The following is an 8,846-nucleotide window of genomic DNA, read 5'->3' on the forward strand; positions in this document are numbered from 1 at the left end:
TATGGTTCTAGTGTAGAATCGAGAATCGGAAAAGCGAATCAATTTGAGGTTTTAGGGCATGCATGTTAGGTTCTAGGTTCAAAAAATTGGAAAACCTATTCCAACAGACTGAAACTTGGAAATTGAAACCTGAAACAAGTTTTTTTTTTGTAGTTTTATTGGTATTTGTCTTCGTGCCATCCCGCAGTATTTCATGTGTCCGATAATGAGTGTGCAATCAAGAACCACTAGTCTAAGTTTCCATTTGTAAAAAAAATTATGATAGAGACTTTGACTTTGTTAATGTTACATATTCTTCATGTTTCTAAATATGAGTTGTGATCAATAAATTATAATAACAAGCGATGATCATTAAATGTGACAATTCACTATAATAGTTCAATTAAGAATACAAGTAGAACCTTGGTAGACTCTAGAAGCTATGACATGGTAAGTTTTAAGATATGCACGATAAGTTTCAAGTTTTAAAAAAATAAGGAACCTATTTCAATGGATAAATTCCGATTTTTTTGTGTAACTTGTATGGAATATGAAATTGCTCACCTTTGATTCTAAAGATTAAACCTTTTTAGGATCATCATCCTCGACCTGTAAGAGTACAACTCGGTACTCTTGCTTATCATTCTATTATGTATCGAGGCGATGTGCACGAGCATGGCTACTTCTTGGACGAATGCACGATTGAGATCGAGTGGGCTCACATGCATGATAGGATAAGTTTTTCCAACTTGGGATAGCGTAGGATTCTGTTGAAAAGAAAGCTGGGCCGCGTTTAGTGAAGCCGCAAAGCCCAAGAAAGTGAGATCCTTCTCTCTCTGTCTCTCTCGATGACCTTCGTTTCTCTTCTGCAGGAGTGGGGTTTCCGCGTCGCCTGGCCACGCCATCGCTTCGTCAGACCAAGGTCGGATCGCGACAGGTTCCTAACTTCCGACCAAATACGGTGCTTATAATCATTGTCGACGTGAATGAACTTTTGTTGGAAATGATTGACGATTCGCTGCGATTTTGCTTGTACCATTGAAACGAGAATTGAGCGTCGCTACTTGTTGTGCAAGTCATAGAATGATTCCGTTCTCGCTTTTGATCGACGAGGGTCTCGCTTCTTCAGTTTTCAGCTTCTTTGGTGTTGTGGTTTGTTGTTCTCGATTCTCCTTTCTTGGCGATACCGGCTTAGCTATGTCGAATTCTCTGGAAAGTTTCATTCTTTTCCCTTTTTTCCACGTGTTAGTCGTGATTCTGATGGGTTTTTCTTTTTTCTTCTTCTCCGGTGAGAGGCAGCTTTTTTGAACGATTGATCGTTACGGAAAATGTGCTTCTTTCGCTTGCCTTTTCTTGCAGGATCACAGAGAATAGAAGTAGCCGAATTTAGTACTTTCATTGCTAACAGGGTTTGTTGGGACAGTGCTCCTTAATGCCAGCGTGAAAGTTTCTGTTTCCCAAAGGATATCATTTGGCATTGCAGTAGCTGTTGAAGATCTCTGAAAATTGAACTATTTTTTGCGATAGTTCCCCCACGAACTTGAAAATGAGCCCATGTTGATGAATTCCGCAGGCGGGGTGGTTCTACAGGAGAATGCTTTGATTCCACGTCATGAAAGAAATGTCGAAATGGTAATTATGTTTGGTGATTTTTGCGCTGGCAAGTTCTGGTTACAGGGACCGATAAGCTCCTGGACATTTTGACTTAAATCAGGCTCAATATGACAAGATAAAGCGGAACATGAAACATGGCAAGTACTCCTGTAGATCCCTGTGTTTCTGGTCCGGTGCTTCCTCTAGCATCTAAGAGTGAAGAGGATTGTAATGATATTAATGGCGCAGCTTTGGAAGCTGGCGAACTGCAGATTGTCCAAGAGAAAATCATCTGTCCTTATGATGATGCTCTCACTTGCAGGGAAGAGTGTGATGAGCATCTCGAACCTGTAAATAATGAGTACCCAGTTCGTGTTCGTCCTTCTAGTGACGAGGATGGAGTGCCTGTCGAAGTGGTTCCGCATTCTCGGGTGAGTGATCTGGAGACTCCAGGAATTGCTGATTCAGTGGCATCCTTGAACACAAGATTGACATCTCAGGATGCTCCATCTGAAGACACCAAGTATGAAGTGCCTGGGCAGTCTACTGCAGTAGCTACTGTCAGAGACTCTGGGGCCCAACCACTTAATGATGCACTGAAAGGTCAGATCATCGGTGTTCCTGCAGAAGACGATTCCACTGAAAGCAAGGAAAGGTTCAGGCAGCGGCTTTGGTGCTTTCTATTTGAGAATCTTAATAGGGCTGTTGATGAACTTTATCTTCTGTGTGAGCTAGAATGTGACTTGGAGCAGATGAAAGAGGCCATTCTTGTATTGGAGGAAGCTGCATCCGATTTTAAGGAGCTAGCCTCTAGAGTAGAGAAATTTGAGAATGCTAAAAAGTCCACTTTATCATCTCCTGATTTACTACCAATTAATTTGAAGACTGATCATCGCCGGCCACATGCTCTCTCATGGGAGGTAAGCCTGGTTCCAGATTTGCATGTAAATTGATAGAAATTACTCAAATTCTGGAAATCATAATTTGGACATTTGATTATGTTTACGTGATATGCAGGCACCGTGGTATGCTGCTATGTGAATGAGTAGAGTAATCCTTGATTTTTCCTTTTGTCTATCATTTGGGAAAAACAGTCTGCAGTGGGCCTTAATGATATTTCCTGAAAGCATAGTCACAATGAAATTTATCAATCCATTTGCTGCTAAAATAAGCTATGACCTTGATGTAATTTCTTTCCTTTGCAAATTTTTTTGGGAACTAAACCTCTTATACCTACCTCTCCAATAAATATGGTCCACCGCGCAGGTACGGAGAATGACAACTTCACCCCACAGAGCTGAGATACTATCTTCATCTGTTGAGGCTTTCAGGAAAATACAACATGAAAGGGTGAGTCTTCGTCTTGCCGACAGTGCAAATTCTCTGGCATCTGAGTGTTTAAAATGCCAAAATATGTTGGATGGTCTAAGTAAATCTGATGGGAAAAGTGATATCACTGTTGGTATTAAAGATATGGCCCTGAAACCTAGAAAGCATAATGGAGGCTTTGATCTTGTCTGTGGGAGCTCGACTGTAGAGATGCAAAAGGTCTCATCAGGGAAGCCCAGCAAAGTAAATTTTGGGCCAAGTGGCCATGTCCCTTCCCAAAACTTACGCCCTCCAGGAGACTTTGACATATCAAAGCCACATTTGAAGAATGGAAGTGCATCTTGCTCTGCAAGAAAGAGCTCCAGAGAACAAGGATCTGAACCAGAGAAGCTGATTGCTCGGAAGGACAAAGTTCCGTCAGATGGTGTGGTTCAGAGACACCCCAAATACGTGGATCATTTAAGAAGGCATGGTCCACTTTGTGGAAATGATAAGGAAAGAAGAAACATAAACTCATGGAAAACCTTAGATGCTTGGAAGGAGAAGAGGAACTGGGAGGAGATACTTTCATCTCCAATTCGTGTCTCTTCACGAATTTCACATTCCCCTGGACTGAACAGGAAAAGTGCTGAACGTGCACGAACTCTGCATGATAAACTAATGTCTCCTGAGAAAAAGAAGAAAACTGCTCTGGATTTGAAAAAGGAAGCAGATGAAAAGCATGCACGAGCTATGAGGATCAGAATTGAGTTAGAGAATGAGAGAATGCAAAAGTTGCAGCGCACATCAGAAAAGTTGAACCGTGTGAATGAATGGCAAGCCGTGCGCAGCATGAAGTTGAGGGAAGGAATGTATGCTCGTCATCAACGCAGTGAATCTCGACATGAAGCTTTTCTAGCTCAAGTTGTGAGGAGAGCTGGTGATGAAAGCACCAAAGTTAATGAGGTTCGCTTCATCACTTCCTTAAATGGAGAGAATAAGAAGCTCATGTTGCGTCAGAAGCTCCATGATTCTGAGCTGAGGAGAGCTGAGAAACTTCAGGTGTTGAAAATTAAACAGAGAGAAGATTTGGCAAGAGAGGAAGCGGTAATAGAACGTAGAAAACTCATTGAAGCCGAGAAACTACAACGTCTTGCTGAGACACAGAGAAAAAAGGAAGAGGCGCAAGTTAGGAGAGAAGAGGAACGTAAAGCCTCAAGTGCAGCACGAGAGGCCAGGGCAATGGAGCAACTTCGGAGGAAGGAGGTTAGAGCAAAGGTCCAGCAAGAAGAAGCTGAAATCCTTGCACAGAAATTAGCCGAGAGACTTCGTGAGAGTGAACAACGACGCAAATTTTATCTGGAACAAATTAGGGAGAAGGCTTCAATGGATTTCAGAGATCAGGCCTCACCTTTACTACGGCGGTACATAAGCAAGGAGTCTCAGGGAAGAGATTGTGCTGAAGATTATCATGCAAATGTAAGTCCAGGCACTGCTACTCTTGCTACAGGCAACGCTGTAGCTCAGCATTCATTGAAACGAAGAATTAAAAGGATTCGCCAAAGGCTTATGGCTCTAAAATATGAATATCCTGAACCTTTGCTTGGTTCTGAAAATACTAGTATTGGATATAGGACAGCAGTAGGGACAGCCAGGGCCAAAATTGGTAGGTGGCTTCAAGAACTTCAAAGACTTCGGCAAGCTAGAAAAGAAGGGGCTCCAAGTATAGGATTGATAATTGCTGAGATGATCAAGGTACTTGGTTTTGTGCGTTTGTATCCACCCTTCCATCACCTGTTTGTAATTCAAACCTTCAACGTGTGTAACATGCTTCGATACCCAGTGTGTTTTGTTTTTCAATTACAACATAGTAGCAACTATTGTCATTTGGTTGCAGAGGTTGAAGGTTGCAAAACTTTCAAAATCCTTCCGACATCTTTTTTTATGCTTATTAGTGTATGCAAGATGGTGGTGGTGCTTACGGGCACTCCTAATGATCCTGGATTTTAAGTAAACTTCCAGTTTGCGCTCATTGGGTGGTTGTCCCCATCCTTGTACTTCAGGAGTTGACTGCTGGTTCTGGTGACATTATGGAAAATATTCATTTATACTAGTTTGTGGAGTGGGACAGGCCGATTTTTGCTTTTCCTGCTCGCTTTATAGGTGAAAAAAAAAAAAAATCTCTATAGGACACGAAAGTGAAGCAAACCCAATATGGTCAAGATGAATCTTTCCATCTATGTTTAAACTTGAAACTTGAATGCCATTTGGACTTCTCTGTGCCAGTAGATATCAAGATGCGCCATTCTTACAAGGTTTCTCTTTTGTTTTGCAACTTGAGGTGATCGTGCTTTTCCTTATGATTATTCTACTTCTATTGTTTGTTAGTTTCTAGATGGAAAGGACCCAGAACTGCAGGCTTCACGCCAAGCTGGTTTGATTGACTTCATAGCTTCTGCCCTCCCAGCTTCTCATACATCAAAGCCTGAAGCCTGCCAGGTGACAGTGCATCTTTTGAAACTTTTGAAGGTTGTGCTCTCAGTGCCTGCAAACCGGAGTTATTTTCTTGCACAGAATCTGTTGCCTCCTATCGTACCCATGCTATCAGCAGCTCTCGAAAACTATGTAAAGATTGCGGCATCGTTAAACATCAGCAGCAGCGCTGGAAACAATGTAATTTCAAGTAAAACGTCTGTTGAAAACTTTGAATTAACATCTGAAGTTTTAGATGGTTTCCTTTGGACCGTGACAGCAATAATTGGTCACCTCAATCCAGATGAGCAACAACTCCAAATGAGGGAAGGCTTGCTGGAATTGTTGATCGCCTATCAGGTGATACATCATCTGCGAGATCTGTTCGCACTCTATGATCGGCCCCAGGTCGAAGGGTCTCCGTTTCCTTCCTCCATTGTTTTGAGCATTCATCTATTGGTAGTTTTGACTACCAGGCCTGGGGCAAAAAATAGTATTGACTGGGAACTTTTCCCAGCTGAAACTGAATGGGGACTTGAAATTGCTGGAGCTAAACCTGTGGATTTTGTTGGTTTGGGAAACTTCTCTGTGGATAACTCCTATCACAATCAGAGGCAATGTGAAGAGGGTGTTAGCAGAGTTGTGCCCTTGCCTGGGGTTCCAGAAATTTTACCTTTGACCAAAGGCAGAGAGATAATGAAGAGTAATGAGGCACAATCTGCTGTTAGAGACAGCGAAAAGGCTATAATAGGAGATAGTGTGGTTCAGCAGGATAGTAGTCCGGTCATGATTGATGTCGCAGTTGAAACCGAACAAAATCTGACAAAGAATATTGCTGAACCTTCCATACCTCTGGAAGACTGTAAATTGTCGGTGAACAACTGTGATCAGCAAAAAGATGAAACCACATCGAGCTCGAAGCCACCGGTGGCATTGCTTCTTTCTGCTATATCAGAAACCGGATTAGTCAGTCTTCCTTCTCTGTTGACCTCTGTGCTTTTACAAGCAAACAATAGGTTGTCATCGGAGCAGGTAACATCTGCTAGAGATAATCTAGTTCCTTGCACTAATGCCTGATTTTTTTTGTCTAACTGCCACTGTGTTTTTCTTACTATTTGAGTCATCTAATCTTTCCCACACGTACGTGGGAATAGACTCTTTTTATCGCATCTCACAGCAACTGTTGCTGTTTCATACATCTAAATCCTTCAGTTCTGCTGTTTTGGATTGATAAAATGCCTAAAAATGAGGCTTGATTTCTTGTAGATCAAACTATATTGCCTTTTTTTTGTTGTTTGTCTTGGTGTACAACGATATATTTGCTACATTGGTTATCTGGATTTGGACAGATATTCCGAGAAGTTCATTCATCTATTGATCGTATTATATCAAGAATGACATGTCCTGAAATAAGGTCTAGGCTGAATCATTTTTCGGCTAGGCATTTCCTAGTTAATTGTCCCTTCAGTCTGTAGCTGATATGACATTGTGGTATTTTTCTAGGTTCAAATGTCAAAGATTAAGTGGTTTTGTCACTTCCATTTCAGGCTCCCTATGTCCTTCCATCTAATTTTGAAGAAGTAGCTACTGGAGTGCTGAAGTTCCTTAACAATTTGGCATATCTTGATATTGCAATTATGCAGAAAATTCTGGTAAAGTGTGCATGTCCTCTGTGATATTGTGGTCATTTTGTGAGCATGCCCATAAGCATGCTTGTCTGCTAATGTATGTTTTGACCTCTCAGGCTAGGCCGGACCTCAAGATGGAATTTTTCCATTTGATGAGTTTTTTCCTCTCTCATTGTAACAGCAAGTGGAAATCACCAAAAGATCAGGTATGTTTCCTGTTGCACGATTGTGACTGGAACATCTTATGACGTACTCACAGAGTCAGATGTTGGATCAGTTATGTGTCTAGCTACATGAATTTCAGCGGAGATTATAGATTGAAAGTCCTGCGTATGGTTGTAAGCTGGGGATCATCGGTAGATTGGCTGAACAGGTTACATGTCATTACGTCCTTGAATAATAGTTGGTGTCTGTTGGTCAGCTAGGTGGGCTACATGCTGTAGTTTCTTCACTCCCATGATCATTTGAAAGCTGAAATGATTAGTGGCAGCATTTTCAGCTGGCCTCCTCTTATGCTCAAACGCTTTACTGTATTTTCAGGTGGGTCTTCTTTTAATTGAATCGCTCTTGCTTCTTGGTCACTTTGCTCTCTTCCACACTGAGAATCAAGCGGTCCTGCGGTGGGGAAATAGTCCGACCATTCTTCACAAGGTCAGTGAAAGGAGACCACTCACAGCATCTTTTTCGTTTTTTCTTGTGTCATGTGTACAGTACCTGACTGCTTAGTGAACAAAAGCAGGTATGCGATCTGCCTTTTGTCTTCTTCAGCGACCCAGACCTGATGCCAGTACTAGCTGGTACACTGGTTGCTGCTTGTTACGGGTGTGAGCAGAATAGGGGTGTTATTCAACAGGAGATCAGCATTGACATGCTACGTTCGTTACTGAAATCATGCAGAAATGCTTTGCCGTCAAGTCGATCCCATCCAGTTTTAGACAATTCCCCTTATGGTTCCTGTGAGAATATTCAGCTGGGTCATGAAAATAAAAAGCCTCAAGCAGAGAAACTGAGGTCCAGCCGTAGCAGTGGAAGAAACTCTAGAAACTCATTAATCAAGGGTTTTTCTGCTGGAAATAATGCCAAGCTAGGGAAGAAGAGAGAGAAAGCAGTAAAAGTTTGTGAAGAAACTGCTCTTAAATATGACTTACCAATAACTGGGACTGCGTCCATGTTGCATTCTAGATTCCCTGACAGCTTCATTGATAGCGCTGATAAATTCTTTGCAGCAGGTTTTAGTGAACTGGGCGAGGCATGATAAGTTCTTCTGAAACATGAAAGTCTAGCCAGGAATTTAAATCTGAAGCAGCAGCTAACCAATTGTCGGTCTTGTTCCTCTGGTGTACATCATATTTGTCTGGACATCTTAACCGCAAAAATGAAGCTTCGGAATAGGGTGGTGTTTGGCGAAAAAATCTCTGTTTTGTTGTGGTCAGTTGGTGAAAGGAAATGTTGAACAGGATGATAAGGTGCTAACTTTTGGGAGCTCAGCTGTCTTTGTAACTATACATGCTATTCTCTATACGCACTTGCTATCAACTACATAGCAATTGTTCAGCAGCGTTATGCTTTTCCAGTACGGTTAACTGATATAGGAGTGTGTATATCTTTCGTTGCTTTTAGTACTTATTTCTTGTGACGGAAAGCTGTTGCCCTGCCGTCTTAGGCTAAGTGACACTTTAATACAAGTCGAGCAGCTTGGAAAGCAAGTTCTGGGTGAAGTTTCGGCATAAGCTGCTTCTTACACTTTGCCGTAATTTAGATGAATCTTGGCTTTCATCTTCATTTTTGTTTCTGTTTTTAGCCCCGCTCGTCCATACTAGAATGATCGGGAACTCGAGAAATTGCCACCGTGATCATTGATAGGGT

General features: G+C 41.9%; 1 protein-coding gene across 3 annotated transcripts; it reads left to right on the forward strand.

Moving 5' to 3' along the window:
* Nucleotides 1-761: 761 nt before the first annotated feature.
* Nucleotides 762-8,581, forward strand: LOC115741301. 3 transcript variants are annotated; one of them, XM_048281507.1, is made up of 8 exons: nucleotides 762-916; nucleotides 1,339-2,492; nucleotides 2,839-4,635; nucleotides 5,269-6,384; nucleotides 6,900-7,004; nucleotides 7,097-7,186; nucleotides 7,521-7,631; nucleotides 7,720-8,581. In XM_048281507.1, the coding sequence occupies exons 2-8, from the start codon at nucleotides 1,728-1,730 to the stop codon at nucleotides 8,233-8,235; spliced, it is 4,500 nt and encodes a 1,499-aa protein (XP_048137464.1). In that variant the 5' UTR covers nucleotides 762-916; nucleotides 1,339-1,727; the 3' UTR covers nucleotides 8,236-8,581. The 3 variants fall into 3 exon arrangements, with proteins under 3 accessions (XP_048137464.1, XP_048137465.1, XP_030531014.1); XM_048281508.1 differs by having other exon boundaries at nucleotides 774-901; XM_030675154.2 differs by having other exon boundaries at nucleotides 777-916; nucleotides 1,388-2,492.
* Nucleotides 8,582-8,846: the final 265 nt, after the last annotated feature.

This window comes from Rhodamnia argentea, chromosome 6, assembly GCF_020921035.1.
Source record: "Rhodamnia argentea isolate NSW1041297 chromosome 6, ASM2092103v1, whole genome shotgun sequence".
NCBI classification, from domain to species: Eukaryota; Viridiplantae; Streptophyta; class Magnoliopsida; order Myrtales; family Myrtaceae; genus Rhodamnia; species Rhodamnia argentea.

What these genes read in the sequence shown, in the direction of transcription:
- LOC115741301 (XM_048281507.1), top strand. Translation starts at nt 1,728, where the DNA reads ATGGCAAGTACTCCTGTAGATCCCTGTGTTTCTGGTCCGGTGCTTCCT. An exon ending in ATAGGTTGTCATCGGAGCAG is followed by an intron (nt 6,385 to 6,899) that starts GTAACATCTGCT and finishes CTTCCATTTCAG; the next exon opens with GCTCCCTATGTCCTTCCATC. An exon ending in GTCCGACCATTCTTCACAAG is followed by an intron (nt 7,632 to 7,719) that starts GTCAGTGAAAGG and finishes GAACAAAAGCAG; the next exon opens with GTATGCGATCTGCCTTTTGT.